Source organism: Jaculus jaculus, chromosome 7 (assembly GCF_020740685.1).
Source record: "Jaculus jaculus isolate mJacJac1 chromosome 7, mJacJac1.mat.Y.cur, whole genome shotgun sequence".
NCBI classification, from domain to species: domain Eukaryota; kingdom Metazoa; phylum Chordata; class Mammalia; order Rodentia; family Dipodidae; genus Jaculus; species Jaculus jaculus.
This window is the reverse complement of record NC_059108.1, coordinates 154,300,661-154,316,975: the sequence shown is the minus strand read 5'-3', so window position 1 is coordinate 154,316,975 and position 16,315 is coordinate 154,300,661. Positions and strand designations below refer to the sequence as shown.

The following is a 16,315-nucleotide window of genomic DNA, read 5'->3' as shown; positions in this document are numbered from 1 at the left end:
TATTCTTTATATGAGCCCCAGCACCCCCAGTTAGTCAAAATAAGAGGAGATTCCACCTCCAGGTGCACCGAAAAGGGCTTTGCCTCAAGGGCAGCAGTGATTTTGAACCAAAAGCAACTTATTTTCTTTGCAGTCAGACCCTGCAGCCTTGAGCACATTCCACGTCAGCATCAGATTACAGACTCTTAGAGAAATGTTATTCTTTTTCATGTGAGGTATAAAAACAAGAGATCTGAACTAAACACCCCTGATAAATGGGCTAACAAAAGTCCCAGTTACCAGCCTGGCTGACTTTGGAGTTAAACTTGAAGACTAATTTCCATCGGCAGTTCCTGTAAGGGCCTCTGTAGGGTATCAAACATGGTCTTGGCCAGGATCCAGAGTAGGACGGTGGCGGGGGGCAGGCTCGGAGACCGAAACAGCTCCAGCCCAAACCCTCGCAGGCCCAGTCCCCCAAGCTTCAGGAGACGGTAAGGCCAGACCAGCAGCACCTCCAGGGCTTTCTGCATGATCTAACTCCTCTGGTAAATTAGGGAATTTTTCCAGAAGCCAGAGACTCAGTAAATATTCCTGACAGCTTTCAAATTACAGTTAAGCCCAATTCACCAAGGAGTTCCCGGGTTTCCTCCATACGAAAGGTTGATCTTGAAAGTCTCAGGGCTGGAAACTCTGCTGTTAATTTTGCCCTGTTTATTATGCATCAGTTTCAGGTGCTGTCTGATTTATCCTCAGAGTGGGCGCTGCCTACCTGCCCCAAAAAGGAGGCAAGAGGTGGACTGGCTGAGGAGAAAATTCTTGCTAACAGAGGTTCACATTGGGTGGTGGGTGAGTGCTGTATGTCTAGGTGTTCTTTCCTGGGTTTGTTTATTTTTTTAATCAAAAGGAGAAGAAAAGAAGGAAACATCCCAAAGACTCTTTTCGGTCGGTCCCCCGCTAGGAATTCCCAGCCATCCCCACACGCATCTCCTCCGTCCCCTGCTAGGAATTCCCAGCCGCAACAGGCATCAGGCATTGATTTAGGAGTTCACTGAGCTCAGGGCTGGGGACTGGATTTCCTCCCCAACCCTTTCAAAATGTTTCACTTTTTACACAACGCGAAAAATGTGCCAAAAGTCACAACAACTGACAAAGGATTGATAATGCTTCATGTGCGATTTGTAGTAGGTGAGCATGCTAAAAGGTAACATGACATCACCATGTCGCCCGTTCTGCAGGAGGGACAGAGGTCAGATGGGCCGTGTGCATGCTAGGGAAATATTTTAGTGCAAAACCGGGCCACGTGAAGGAGAATTGCCGGTAAGACCTTCACTTCCTGAAAGCTGTATTTACTTTCTCTGCTTGCTAGTCATTTCCATGGTTTCCCCAGGTTAATTAACAAGGTACTGCTGTACTTCCTCAGAGGAGAGGAGAGCCTGAAGTCCCATGGGGGGGGGGGGTTATGGCCGGTTTCCAAAAGAGATGGGCTGGGAGGACCTGGAGAGCCAGAGCGGCACATAAGGAGGAAGAAATGACTATGGTAACATGCATTAGCTTTTTAATTTAGTTTATTTATTTATTTGCAAGCAGAGTGAAAGAGAGGAGATAGACAGAGTGAGAATAGATGTGCCAGGGCCTCTAGCCACTGCAAATGAATTCCAGATGCATGTGCCTCCTTGTATATCTGGCTTACGTGGCTCCTGGGGAATTGAACCTGGGTCCTTTGGCTTTGCAGGCAAGCACCTTAAGTGCTAAACCATCCTTCCAGCCCTTTTTTATAAACTTAAAAAAAATTTTTTTTTAATATTTTCTTTTTCTTCAGGTACAATCTCACTCCAGCCCAGGCTGACCTGGAATTCACTACATAGACTCAGGCTGGCCTCAAACTCACAGTAATCCTCCTACCTCAGCCTCCGGAGTGCTGGGAGTAAAGGTATGTGCCACCACGCCCTGCTTGCATTAGCTTTTTATTCATTTGTTTGTTGACGTGTGTCTGTGTGTGTGAGAGAGAATGGGGCATGCATGTGCGCATGTGGAGGTCAGAGGGAAGCCTTGGGGTATTTGGTCTTTCCTTCCACATTCTTCTAGAGACAAGGTCTCTCCTTATTTTGCTGGTGTCTGTGCACCATTCTAGCTGGCCCGTGAGCTTCCAGGTCCATCTGGCTTTTACATGTGTGCCTGGGTGCCAGGGAATTAAACGTGGGCAGCAGGTGCCTTTAACCTGTGCCATCTCCCCAGCCCCATGAGTCAGTTTCTTACGAAGGGAATGTCGAGTGTTCTTAGTCATGGGGCCCAGCCTCACTTCCTGCTCGGGCCCTCCCTCTCACTGAAGTTGTTTCTCCGCTCACTCCTCCTCGCCTTGGCAGCTGCTCTGGGTGTCGCGGGCCGGTCAGCTGCCATGGGGTGGCATGAACATCAGCAGCTTATGGGCACAATGCAACTCGGAGTAACATGGCTAAAGGACTGTGAGAAAGAAAACAAACTGGGGAGGCGAGGGGACCCCAAGGAGAAGCCAGAGAGAGTTCAGGAAGGCTTTGCAATGTCCGGGTGACTGTTTCCTCACCCTATGTGGTGTCCATACCTGACACCCAGGGCGGAGCAGACCGCAGGAGAGGTGAGGTGGCCGCTGCCTCCTCCCCCCTTGTACCTTTCTGAAACAAAGTCTCTCTATGTAGCCCAGGATGCTCTCCAACACACGGATCCTTGTGCCTCAGCCTGTTCTCTTTTCAGATTTTATTCCCTTTTCTTTTTGGATTTTTTTTTTTTCTGAGCCTCTTGAGTGTTGAGATTACAGATGTAGGAAACCATGCCCAGCGTTGGCACTTTGTTAAGAGTTAGCGAAGACTTTGCTCCCGCTAGAAAGGAAGGATCCCGCAGGGGTAATTTGGATTCCGGAGGAATCAGGGCACTTGGCACATGTGTTGGCTGCACTTAGGGAGGCTGCCGGAGGCAGGGGCAAGTGCATCAGAGGGGCGGGCATTATTACTGTTATGTGATTAACAAGGGAATCTGGCTTTGTTAAAAGATGTCCAGAGCTGTAGCATAAATCAGTTCAAACGGCTCTCACCAGCCCCAGCGTCAGGATGCTCCTGTCTGAGGTGGAGGGTGACTATCTCCTGTCCATGAAAGTGTGGGGATTGTTTTATTTGACATGGACTGTCTTCCAGCATCCGCACATGGATTCCTACTGTAAAGACAGAAATCGCCCTTGCCTAATTGCACCGGTGATCACAGGAGGACAGCCTTGTTTCCTCTCTGCTCCCAACACTAGGCGTAAGCAGCAGCGAGAAGTCACGCACCAATGCTCAAGTGCATCAGGAGCACGCGGGGCAGAGCGGCACCTCCTCCCCCCACGCTGCAGAACAGCCAGCCTAGTTACAGGTGACTCTGTCACACACCAGCCCCGAGGACCCCACTTGCCTTTTCCAGATGTAGGTTTATCCACCGAGTAAAAGTCCTCTTCTGCACATTTTCCCTCTCAACTGAAAACAAAGAACCACCATTAGCCTGGGTACAGATGAAAGGTATGCAAAGCTCTCCCCTCGCTTCCCGGGAGAGACCCTGAGGACAGCCCTGCAGGCTCCCAGGAAGAGCAGGGCCCCACCAACTTACTTGACACCTGGTCCTGTTTTCCCAGCCCAAGTCCCAAGCCTCTGTGTACCCCGGGAATCCAGATCAACAGTGAGCAACCCCTGACTGCAGGCTGAGAGGCTCTGGTGGAGCACCAAAGATCACCCACTAGGCACTGGGGCTGTGCGTCTGTGGTGTAGATAGGTGTGAGGAGCTGGGATGGCCTTCAACTCCCTGATCCTCCTTGCCTCAGCCTCCCGAGTGCTGATTTCAGGTACATATCCCCACGCGCAGATTCATGGCTTACTCATAGAGTCAGGGTTGACTTTGGAACCTTCAGAAAGGGAGGATTTTGCAGGTACTAGCTGCCTAGCCACAGAGAGGAAGGCTATAAACCAGGACTAGATCCTTTTCACCCAGGGGATGGCATTCTCCAAATGGGCTTCTTCACAATGGGCACTGCCACCCATCAACTACATTCTGGGTGTTTTTCCCCTTTCTTAATCCATACACCGTACAACAGCTCCTGTTAATGAGAAACTATTCTAGAGATGAACCTGGGATGCCCTCAGGTCTGCCCCACATCAGCCAGTGTCCTGGAAATGGAAGGCCTGGATTCAGTTCTCGCTCTTCCAGTTCCAAGCAAAAGTGTCCATGACAGCAGTGAAGAGGCTTGTTAAAAACTTGAGTGTCACAGCGATCCTCCTACCTCTGCCTTCAAGTGCTGCTATTAAAGGCGTGCGCCTCCACGCCTCCACCCTCCCAAAAAAACAAACTTGAGTGAGGGCTGGAGAGGCTGCTCAGTGGTTAGGGTGCTTGCTTACAAAGCCAAATGACCCAAGTTTGACTCCCCAGAACCCACGTAAGCCAGACACACAAGGTGACACCTGGAATAGGGAGGCGCACGTGTCTGGAGTGTGACTGCAGTGGCTGGAGGCCCTGGCACTCCAGTTCCCTCCCTCCCTCTCCCGCCACCCCACCCCCACCTCTCATTTTAAGAAATAAGAATGAGCACTCCACTGAGCACTTCCACACAGCCGGCCCTGCGCAGGCCTGCACCACGACCACCTTCAGATGGGACAACTGACACCAGGGAGACGTCCTACTTGCCCAGGGTCACGCAGGCAGGAAGGCTACTGCTTCTGCTTTACAGACAAAGAAACTGAGCAAAGCATCTCCTTATTTATAAACACGAGGACCTGAGTTTAAGCCACAGAACCCAAGTGAAAAAGCCGGTGTGCGGCTGGAGAGATGGCTCAGTGGTTAAAGGCACTTGCTTTCAAACCCTGACAACCTGGGTTCAATTCCCCAGTATCCACATAGGGCCAGATGCACAAAGTGGTGCATGCATCTGGACTTCGTTTGTAGTGGCAGGAGGCTCTGGTGTGCCTATTCTCTCTCTTTGCTTCTCTCTTTCTCTTTCTGTCCCTTTCAAATAGAATACTTTTATTAAAAAGGTGGATGGCATACCTGAGGAGCAACACCCAAAGCTGTCCTCTACCCCCCACCCCCCCGTGCATGTACACTTGTAATCCAGGACCTGGAGAAGGAGACAAAGTGGATCCCTGGGGCTCACTGGCCAGCCAGGCTAGCCTACTTGGTGAGTTCTAGGCCACTGAGAAACCTTACATCAGAGATGGTGGGCCTAAAGGATGATGCCCGAGGTTGTCCTCTGGTGTCAACATGCAGGCATGCACAAACACACACCCACACACTCACCTGCAAATACAGAAGCATGCATGCGCACATGTGTGCACAAAAGAAAAAGAAACTAAGGGCTAAACACTCAAGCAGGCAGCCGAATTGGAACTCTGGATCCTGAGCTCTGCCCCCACCCCTCCGAGCTCTGAGGCCTTAGCGCCTCTACCTGCACGGAGTCCCCTGGATGGCATCTGGGTGCAGGCCTGACACCTTGGAGCTGGCAACCATGCCTCTCAGGACATGCCCTTGAACCGCTGAGCTAGCTGACTCCTAACTGTCAGCTGTGGGTTTCAGTACCGTGGAAGATCATGGCGCAGATGCCTAAAACCATTTCACACTCCTCCAGTAAGGGGAAAACATGAGCCAATTTGTCTCCTGAAGTAAAAAGGCTACGGTTTTCTGGCTCTCCCTCTTGGCCTCGTTATTAGGTTAAATTATAATATCGTGCCTTCCAATCTCTTTAGCTGAAGAGCCATGGACAGTAATTATGCACATAAAGGCTTTTCTTTCCTTTTCCAAAGGGGAAGGTCACTGCCAAGTATGCATAAGATTTAAAGATCGAATTCCAGTAGACTGCATCGTGCATCACGCACAGGGAGGGGAGGGAGAAAGGAACAGAGGCTGATGGAAATGAGACACAGCAAGGCAGGCTCTCGGCGGCTTCCCCACGCATGGAGTGGGGCCTGTCACGGCACCAGCCAAGCTCTGTGCACCTCCGTGCATACGTCCACCTTGTTCCTGCTCTCCCTTCCCCAGGCAGTCTCACTGTACCCCCAGGATGATCTGGAACTCATCCTGGAGCCCAGGCTGGCCTTGAGCTCACAGCAATCGCTCTGCCACAGCCTTCTGAGTGTCAGGATGGAAGGTGTGTGCGCAGACCTGGCTACCTTGCTCCCTTTGGTGGCTGCAGTTTTCCACGGTGCAGAGTCCTTCCTCTGGGTTACCGTCCCTCTCCCACTGGACAGGAGGGCTACTTCTAAGCTTCCACAGCTATGACCGTCCTCACACCAGCGTCCTGGCACACAGCTGTCTGTGTACAAATGCGTGAATGCTTTTGTTTTTTTATCCTTCTCAGCCAACAGTGGAGCTGCTGGCTCTTAGTGGTAGGCACATTTAAAACTTTAACAGCCACTTCCAAACTGCCCTCCCTAAAGGCTGCCCAAGTTTATACTTTCACCTCACCTGTCTTTAAACAAGTTTATGGGACTGTAAAGTATTTATACACACATTCAAACGCCCAGGCTGGTTTCTCCATCTGGCCTCAGAGAGAGGAGAGAATATCCCCTGAAACAGAAGTGTATTGAGTAAACAGCCTGGGAGACGCAGGGCCAGGCTGCTGGAGGGCCTGCATATGAGGGTGCACATATGAACACCAGTGGTGTCTTTTGGCCTAGGAAGATCTCATCTATCCACCTGCCGACCCATTGACTTACGCATCCGTTCATCTACCCACTCAGCCAGCCATTCAGCCAGGTACTCGCCCACCTGACCATCTAGTTATCCATCCATCCATCTACCCACCCTCCCAGATGACAATTATGCAGCATATATCCACTAGAAAAATGTCTGTCAGGCCCTGTGGGAAAACCAGCCATGAAGAACTAAGCGTTCACGGAATCCGCGCTCCAAGAATTCATAGCTAAGTAGAGGAGAGAGAAAAAAAGAGACATCACAAGATACATATGTGGAAGAAGAGAATTAGAAATACTGGGGGTGATAGAGACAGGAGGAGGTGACATCACACGCCATGGGACTGCTCTAGGGTCCTAAGAGAGTCTTAGGTGCAAAGTGGGCAACAGAAGGGCTCTGGAAGGCCCCGATTTAGAACCAGCCTCAGGGTAGCCTCACTCGACCAGCGGGAAACCCAAGCACAAGTTCATAGCTTTGCCCCCAGGGAAGGCACGGAGGCAGGGCTATGGGGAGGGTGAGACTCAATCACAAACAGCAAGAGTGTTCCAACCTGCAGTGAGGCATTTTCAGCATCTTAAAGAGGGGTGCGTCTCTGAGTACACAGGAGAGAGAAGCACGGAGAAGGAACCCAGCCTCCCCCAGAGCACGACGCGGGCTTCACGGCTACTCTGCAACCTCGGGCAAGTTCACGGCTTACAAAACACCTTTACCTGGTCTTCGTCTACACAACGAGCACAGCCTGACAGGCGAGAGGTCACCAGGAAACATTCCCAGCTGCTCCCTCAGGCTACTTGCCCTGGTCCCCAGGGCCACATGGCACACCTTGAACGGGGCGATTTTGTCTGGTGTCTCAGCACAGGTCCCTCTGCTCTTGAATGGCCTTCTCCATTTCAAACCATACCCCCACCCTGCAGGCATTCCTATTTCTGGCCTGCCAAGACTCCATAAACTTTATATTGTTTCCATTAATCCAACGGTCCCTTTTTTCCTCTCACGTTGTAAAGGTGTAGGAAACAGTTTCTCTGGAAGGGTCTGGCCTTCTCACCAGCAGTTGTGGGGCCCAGTGTGGGCAACAACAGAGTAATAAAGGTGCTATAAAAACGCTAGCCAGCAGGAGTGCAGGAGAGCCAGGCTGGGGGGTGGCGGGGGGACTTCACCAGGCCCCCAGGACCCTAGGGACGGATGGGGCAGAAAGCAAGAGAGGCCCAGCCTCTGGCTCAAGGCCACCTGCCCAAATTCCCAGGTGCCACTCGGTTCCTGGCTTTGCCAGGAACAGAGAATTTGAAAGTAGGAGGCAAAGTCTTCCTCCCTTCTGCAGGCTGCCAGAGCCTGAAGCCAGAAGGGACACTGGCTCTGGGGGTTGAATTCCTTCACGCTTATGACCTTTTGTCCCTAGCGTCACATTTCCCCCAGACCTCCTTGGTATTCAGCATTTCCTCTACACTGTTCCTGTCCTTTCCTGCCTAGGAGAAAGGCTGGACAGCTTTCCTTGCTTATAAAAAAATTATATGGTTATTATAAATATTTAAGCAATGTGAAAAAGTATAGAGAAAACGAAAACATCTTGAAGTTTCACAATGCCCGGAGAAAACAGGCATGGAAGCACTCACAGCTAACACACACTTGTGCAAACAACTTCAATGTGGTCAGTAATGACTCCATTTCCCAAAATGCAGCTTCTCAGGTAACAGTTAAAGCGCTCGTGTGGGGGCTCCACACAGACCTTTCTTTTGAGACAGTGTCTCAAGTAACTCAGGCTAGCCTTGAACTCCCTGCGTAGCCAAGTATGACCTTGAGTAAGCTGTGACCTCTTGCGTCCGCCTCCTGAGCACCGGGTGAGAGGCATGCTGCAAGCACGTGCGCTCTGTGCCGCGCCGAGGGCTGAGCCTGGGGTCTCACGGGTGCCAGGCCAGCACCCTACCGACTGAGCCCCACCACCGGCCCCAGGCCCCATTCAGGATCTTCGGACTCACGTGCTCGGGGACAGATGCCTGGGAACCACCCACATGTCACCAGCTCAGTGGTTTGAGAATTTGCATCTTGGCAGGGAGCCAACTAGAATGACTTCTTGGTCTTTGCACAGAGCAGACAATGACAATGGGAGTGGAGGTTGGGGAAGACCCAGTGGTCTGAGGCAGATGCAGGGTCCACCAATGCCCCCTGAGACCATATGGGTCCCCCATGGCTCCTCTGGGGGAGCCTTGTAAACTTTACCTCTGGACTGTGAACTTCAATTCTTTGAACTCATAAGACAAGACTCAAGAGACACCCCCAAAATTCCCACATTGTATCAGTGCATTGGCATATGATGCTACTGCATTGGCACAGAACCCCAATTCCAGTATCAAGGTCAGGTCTAATTGTGGGCTGGACAGTTGGCTCAGTGATTAAGGGCACTTTCTGAGCAAGCATGAGAGACCACTCAAGTTTGATCCCCAAGACCTACATAAACAGCACGGTGTGGCCACACGTGTCTATAACGCCAGGACTGTAGGGAAGGCAGAGACTTGAGAATCATCACAGCTCACGAGCAAACAGCAAGGCCAAGGATCAGTTAAGAGCCTCCGGCTCAAAATACAAGTAAGAGTGGTGAAGTGGGACACGGAACATTTTCCTCCTGCCACCACAGGCCAGGACAGGGGTGCCTCATGGACCCATTCATGAGCGCCCCCCCCTCTTCTCTCTCTCTCTCACACACACACACACACAACACACACACACACACATGAGAGAGAGAGAGAGAGAGAGAGAGAGAGAGAGCCCAATTTTTACTTAAGCCAATGTAGTGAGACAGAAAAGAGTCACTGTTGTCTTGTGTACCCAGGGCAGTTCCTGACGGCAGGCAGGGTAGGGTGCCTTTTGCTGTGAATCCCTGAGGCTGGGGAGCAATCTGGTTCTGTGAGAGGTGCCTGGCCTGGGGCCCGTGGATCATGGTAACTCTGGAGGGATGGCTTTAAGGTTAGGGCCACGGCAACCACTGGTTTGCAGCTTCAGAGGCACTGGGCAGGAAGGAGGGATCAAGGGGATCAGGTATAACCTCCCGTACACAGGCAGCTGGGGAAGCGGGCTGGGCTGGTGCAGAGCCAGCCTCATGAACTGGCCTCCGGGACAAAAGCTCCGGGGTGAGGAGCCGTAGTGCTGTTTAGAGGACACAGTGCTGGCTTTCCATCTGCCGCGGAAACTGCTGCAGAGGAAGAGAGATACGTGACAGAGAGCCTGTCCCATCCCCAGTCCTGCGGAGGCTTAAAGGAGGGGCTGGAGGTGGAGGCCAGGCTCCCTGCGCAAAGCTATCTCTTCTGTGAGCCTACCTCGTTCCTGTGACGCCTGCGCAGTACTGCTCCAGTTTATGGACACTGAGGCACAGGATCCTAAGCACCATAGCCACTCGGGAACATGAGGACTCGAACCCAGCCCACACCAGTTCCAGGCGGACACTCCCCCATACCTCCTCATAAATCCCTGGGCATCTGCTCCTCACCCAGCCTGGTCTCAGGACCCCAAACCTACCTGCAGGAAGCTATCTTCTTTCCTGGCTTTCCTCAGCCAGGCCTATAGCCAGGAAAACCAGGTACAGTTTGGAATACCTCAGGTGTGGCTCGTAGTCACTATGCCCCCGAGGTGACTGTTCCCAGGGGACCCATGGCATGGTGTGGAAGCATCTTTGGTTCTCGCAACTGAGGAGACAGGCCAAAATGAAGGTCGGTACCATACGTTGCCTGGGACAGCCTTCCCAACATAGACTTGCCTGGTCCAAGGACGACGGAGCCTTGGAGTTTGTGTAACTGCTGCCCAGACGCCCCCCCCTTCCGTGCAACTACAGAAGAGTAAGCTGGAAAGTTCTGACAATGATCCCCTCCCAGGGGCCTGAGATTAATTCAAATCTGCTCACTGACCCCATGTAGAATGGGGATCACAGCGCCAACCTCAGGGAGCTGGGAGGGTCAAATTTGTCAGAGCTGTCATTACAACACCACCTGAGGACGTCACCGTGGCCAGAGAATGGTTATACGCTGCATGAGGCAGCTGGAAAGAGCGTGCAGGCAGGTGGCAGAGGGAAAGTGGGGACCAGCAGCTAGGCTGGGATACGGCATTCAGAGGGCACAGGGCTGGGTACACCAGAAGAGCATGGTTGTTGTTATTACAGTTATGCTATATGACCGTACTTTCCTGAGGCTGTATTTTCTACACACAGTGACAAGATGTCTTTTCCAGGGTTGCTGAGAGGTGATACAGTCTGTGCATATCAGGTGTGTGTCAAAGATGCTCAGTAAATAGTCTCGTCTGTTCTCAGCCCTCTCGGAATCCTGCAGGCAGGCCCACAGTCCTTACAGTCAGCCTTCCTGTAACAATTCTCGTGGATCCAGAGTTCTTTGATAAGATGAGCTGTGGTCAAGAGGACTGGAAGCCAGCCCAGACCCCCAAAGCTGGGGAAGAGCTTGGGGCAACAGTAAGACAAGATACAATGCTATCTCTGTGTGTGCATGCATGCACACGTGTGTGTGTGTGTGTGTGTGTGTGTGTGTGTGTGTGTGTGTGCCACTACCCTGGCTATGGTTAGCGGTGTTTCTTAGCACTGGTGGGACTGTCATTTGAGAACCAAGGATCCCTGCCACCCTTCACTGTCTGGAAGGCTAGATGCTGAGACCCTGTCACGCAGCTTCTGCACCCGCCATTGTTTCTCCAAGTACTGTGTCACAAAGAACCGTCCTTGCACTAGGAAACAGCCAGGGTCCCAGCTGGTAACAGTCGTTGGAGGTACTCCGGCCCCGAAATCTCTTGCCTAGGCTTATACACGGTAGGCCCTCTGTATCTGCACATTCTGCGCGTTTGGATTCAACCAGAGTGAAACTATAGAGAAAAACATGCATCTATAGTGAACGTGCACATCTTTTCTTGTCTAAAGAAAATGGTATAAAAACGCTGATGGAGCAGTTACATCGAGTTACATGTCACAAGCCTTTTAGAGACGATGCCAGTATGCCAAGATGTGCTGGATCTAACTCCGCGCACCACGGCATGTCACGGTCTTGCGCATGCGTGGGTCTGCACAGAGTCCCTGGACCACAGACACTGAGGCATGACAGTATAAGAGACCCCACGACGCTCATGTGCACTGTCTGTTGTTGGTCCGAGCTGACCTTCACAGTGTAGGAAACTTGTTCTCTTCCCAAAGACGCTTCCTTCGTGCCCGGCTCGACACTGCCATCATAAGGGGCATTCTTGGCTCGCTCCAGCCGCATTTCCTTGTGCCCTTGGTTCACGCTGGCTTCCCTCGCAGCCACGCCCCTGGCTTGCCGAACTGCCACCAGATCACACAGCGGCACCCCCCTCCCCATAGGTGGCAGCCCTCGGGCGTCCCCACCGCCCCTCAGAAAGGCGGCCCGCGCCCTCCTCGGACACAGCCCCCGCCTCGCTCTGTAAGTTCCCTTCTCTCTTCATCTTTCAACACCTCCCAGAAACACAACCTCATTACATGGCCCCATGCTGGTTCACTTGAGAAATAAAACTCAGAAACAAATTAAATGGCAATTTCTTTTTAAACAGCAGAGAGACCAGGCTTTGGGAATACCAGGCCGAGGTCCTTTGGTTCCGACTTCTGGGGCCACTTCCTCCATGGGCTCTGGTGGTATTAAAGTCAAGGCCTCCATGTGGTTTTCGCCAGCTGCGATTTTGCATTTAATTTCCTTTGTTTTTCTTCCCTGAATATTTGCTCTGACCTAGTTCTTTTTATCGCGATGTTGGTAATAAAATGCAAAACCCTCCTTGGGAGTGTAGGCCAAACAGCATGGAACTGTGACAGATAAGGACACAGGGCAGTGGCAGGCCGGCCCTGGCAGGGTGCTTGGCACACCCTCCCCCAACCTCAGGGTCCTCTGCCACCTTTTCTCTGTTGACCTTCCTGCTGCAGGCTAGTGGCTGAGCCTGCCCACAAATATCAAATGAGCAACCTGTCTGAGCTGGCCCAGGCCGGTGGGCTCCCAGTGCATGCCTTCAGAGACTCAAATAAAACTGCCAAGCTCATGCTAACGGGGGACTTTGATCCAATTCTCTCGAAGGTCCCAGAGGCCACCAATTAACATACCATGTCCTGCTCCGCTGCGCCCCTGCCTCTTGGCTGCTCCAATATACATAACCCCGGGCTCCAAAAAGCTAGTCCCAATTACACACCAAATTAAGTTTTAAGCTATATACATATAGGGCTGGTGCCTGGAACTCAAATAAAAAAAGTAAACCCACTCCAGTTTTCCCTGAGTGTGACTCTGTTTAACCTCAGTGCTAACCCTCAGCCCGCCATGATTGATGGCAGGTGACGCCAGCCAACTGTAAAAACCTGAGGAGAGAAACAGGGATTTTAGCATTTGTCCAGATGGGCAGGCCAGTGTGACATGCCCAGTCCAGACAGGCTGCCCCAAAGCATCCAGCTACAGACCCAGGCGGAGACATGAGGGGTGCTGAGTCATCATCACTCACACACTCATGCAAGGAGAAGACGCCGATAACTACGCTGAACCGTAAGTGATGAGACACAGATCTGCGGGTCCTACGTCAGGTTGGAAAAGAAAGGATGGCTGGCTGTGTTTCCGTTGGCTCACTCCTGTAATTCTATCACTTGGGAGGCTGAGGCAGGAGAATTATCACAAGTTCAAGGCCAGCCTGGGATACCGAGTGAGAACCTGTCTGGAAAATAAAAAGAAAGAAAGGTTGGTTGGTGGATGGAAGAACGGAAGGAAATATGGAAGACTGGCTGATGGAAAAAGGGAAAGAAAGAAAGAAGGATGGCTGGTGGTTGATGGAAGGAAAGAAGGAAGGAGGTTGGTTATAGGGGGAAGGAAGGAAGGAAGGAAGGAAGGAAGAAAGGAGAGAGGAAAGAAAAAAGGAGGGAGGGAAGGAGACAAGAACTGGATCACACGTTCCTCCAAAGCTGTGTGCTGCGCACCTGGTCCCAGCAGATGGCTTCTAGGTGGGGCCTAGCGGGGATCCTGGGTCCCCGGCGCTTTGTTCTCTCTTCTTTGGCTTCCTGGCTCCCACCATGTGCTCCTGTTCTGCTATGCGGCCTCCCAGCGGCCCAAAGCACTACGGTCACCACGCCAGTGTGGGCTGAAACCTCAGCACCGGTGACCAGAGCAAACTCTCATTCTTTTCCGCTGAGTCTCGCAGGTGCTTTGTCACGGCAACAGGAATCTTTCTGGACCTCTGATGCCATGATCCCCGAGGGGCTACACTCTGCCAAGAACCCCATAATTTGGTAATTTTTTTCATGTTCATGTTTTCATGAAAGGGCTGTGGATTCTAAATCCTAACCTGAATAACTTCTGGAGCAATGTTGTCCAAACCATAGTCTGCAGAGTACTAGTTCTAAAATGTCTGTTTAAAAAGAAGCCTGCCAGGCCAGAGAGATGGCTTAGAGGTTAAGGCACTTGCCCGTGAAGCCAAAGGACCCAGGTTCAATCCCCCAGGTCCCATGTAAGCCAGATGCACAAGGTGGCACATGCATCTGGAGTTTGTTTGCAGTAGCTAGAGTTCCTGGTGTGCCCATTCTCTCTCTCTCAAATAAAATAAATAAATAAGTTTACCTTTAATCCCAGCACTTGGGAGGCAGAGGTAGGAGGATTGCCATGGGTTCAAGGCCACCTGAGACTACATACTGAATTCCAGGTCAGCTTATCTTGAAAAGAAAATAAGCAAACAACAACAACAACAAAAGAAGTCTAGTAAATGTTGGGACATATGGAATGTTCCTACAATGAAAAATAAAAGATGTAAGTACATCTGAACTAAGATCATTTGAAGCCAGCCAGACCCCTCTGGTGCATAAATCAAACCAGCACTTATAGAACCTTGCTTTGGAAATACAAAGATGCTCATTAACGAGGGACATGTCTCTAGTGGATCCTCACAGATGGCAAATTTGACCATTACATTTCCAGTGGCAAGGACTAACTACCCCATTTGCTAGCCCTGTTATCTCCTTTTCTCCCCTGACACACTACCCCTCTCAGCGCCCCCCCCCCCCCCGTCCCATGCAGGTGAGTTGGGTTACATGGCTGAGTTCTGGACAGTAGAATGTAGAAGAGCTCTATCCTCCATGCCCAGTGGCCACTCAAACCACAGAGGAACCCATAGTCTCCCCTTTGGAGGAGGAAAGCCGTGGTGGCACAGTTGGATGAGAAGGGAATGCTCACATCAAGCCCAGGGCAAGGAGGGTAGAAGTGAGGGAGGGAGGAAGCTCTGTAATCGCTCACCCTCCAAAGCGCCTCGGACAAGTGGGGTGATTCTGGCGTGGAGAGGGACAGAGTCTCAGAGCAGGAGGGGATGCCCTGTCCAGCAGACGGCCCTCTAGCTTGTCCCCAGTGCTCTTTAGGGTGGGCGCCGTGCTGGGCTACTTAAGCCCCTTCAATGCCAGCATCAGTAAAGAAACTCCCAAGCCTTTAGTCCAAGTGTTATGGGAAAGTGGGGCACACAGAGCTGGCAGCAGGGACTGAGTGGAGAATCGGCGTGGGCCTGGGGGACTCCTTCCCAAAGCTTGAACCCTGTTTCTTGATGGTTCAGAGCTTATATATCTCATCTTGGACTACTGTCATTATTGTTAAGTTTCAGAGCTCAGATCCCCGGTCTCTTGCCAGAGACCTTGAGTATGAGATAGGCAAGTTTTATAGAAACAGGAAATGGTTAGTTAGCAGACAGATGTCTGCAGCTGTACTATGGAGATAAAAAGAAACACAAGATGATTTACAGGACAGGACAGAAGAGCTGCAATACAGATCACGGCCTTGAAATAACAATAAAAAAAAAAGTGTTATGCTTAACCAGCACAAAAGGCTATACAGTACAGGACAGTGCAGAACTTAACTTTGGGTCAGGGGCTTCTAAATCTCCTTACCCCAATTTCCATCACACCAATACTTGGGAAGCTGAGGAACAGGGTGTTCAAGTTCGGACTGGGGCTACAAAAGTAAGTTCCATGTCAGCTTAGGCTAGAGTGAGACCTGGCATCAAAAAAAAAAAAAAAAAAAAAAGCACTGGAGAGATGGCTTAGTGGTTAAGGCACTTGCCTGCAAAGCCTAAGGACCCATGTTCGACTCTCTAGGTTCCACGTAAGCCAGATGGCACAGGCATCTATCTGTAGCTTGCAGTGGCTGGAGGCCCTGGCACACCCATTCTCTTCCCTACCCCTCTGCTTCTTTCTCTCCCTCTCAAATGAAAAAGTAAATTTTGCAAAAAGAACGAAAGGAAGAAAGGAAGGAAGACAGAAAGACAGAGAGAAGGAGAAGGCTTACAAAGCCCTGCCTGGGCCCGAGGCCTGCCACCCGCCTTGGGTTCTCCAGCACTGAGGTGTATGAAGTAAAGCCAGCCGCAGAGCCGGAGCATGGGCTCACGGGTTTGTTGTTAAAATGGGAATCAGTCCAGCAAAATTTTCCAACCAGTGAGCAGCAAGTGGACAGAGAGAGGAAGGGAAACACAAGGGCATAAAGAGGCCGAGTCCCTGCGACGTGTGGTCCTTACCAGACCCCAGTTCCACATGCTAAATGATGACAACATAAATAATTGTATCCTGAAAGCAAAGTCAACTAAAACACCTTCCTAGAAGAAAAGAAAATACCAAAATTAGGAAACTTAAAGAAACCAGTGAATGTTAAAAACAACAACAGTAAAAAAT

General features: G+C 51.2%; 1 protein-coding gene across 5 annotated transcripts in view; it reads right to left on the bottom strand.

Moving 5' to 3' along the window:
* Clmn (calmin) overlaps nucleotides 1-16,315 on the bottom strand; it is a 105,169-nt gene that overhangs the window by 31,827 nt on the left and 57,027 nt on the right. For all 5 annotated transcript variants that reach the window (XM_004665550.2, XM_045154154.1, XM_045154155.1 and 2 more), the window contains exon 2: nucleotides 3,397-3,458. In XM_004665550.2, the coding sequence (XP_004665607.2) occupies nucleotides 3,397-3,458 (62 nt within the window). The remainder of the gene's footprint in view (nucleotides 1-3,396; nucleotides 3,459-16,315) is intronic.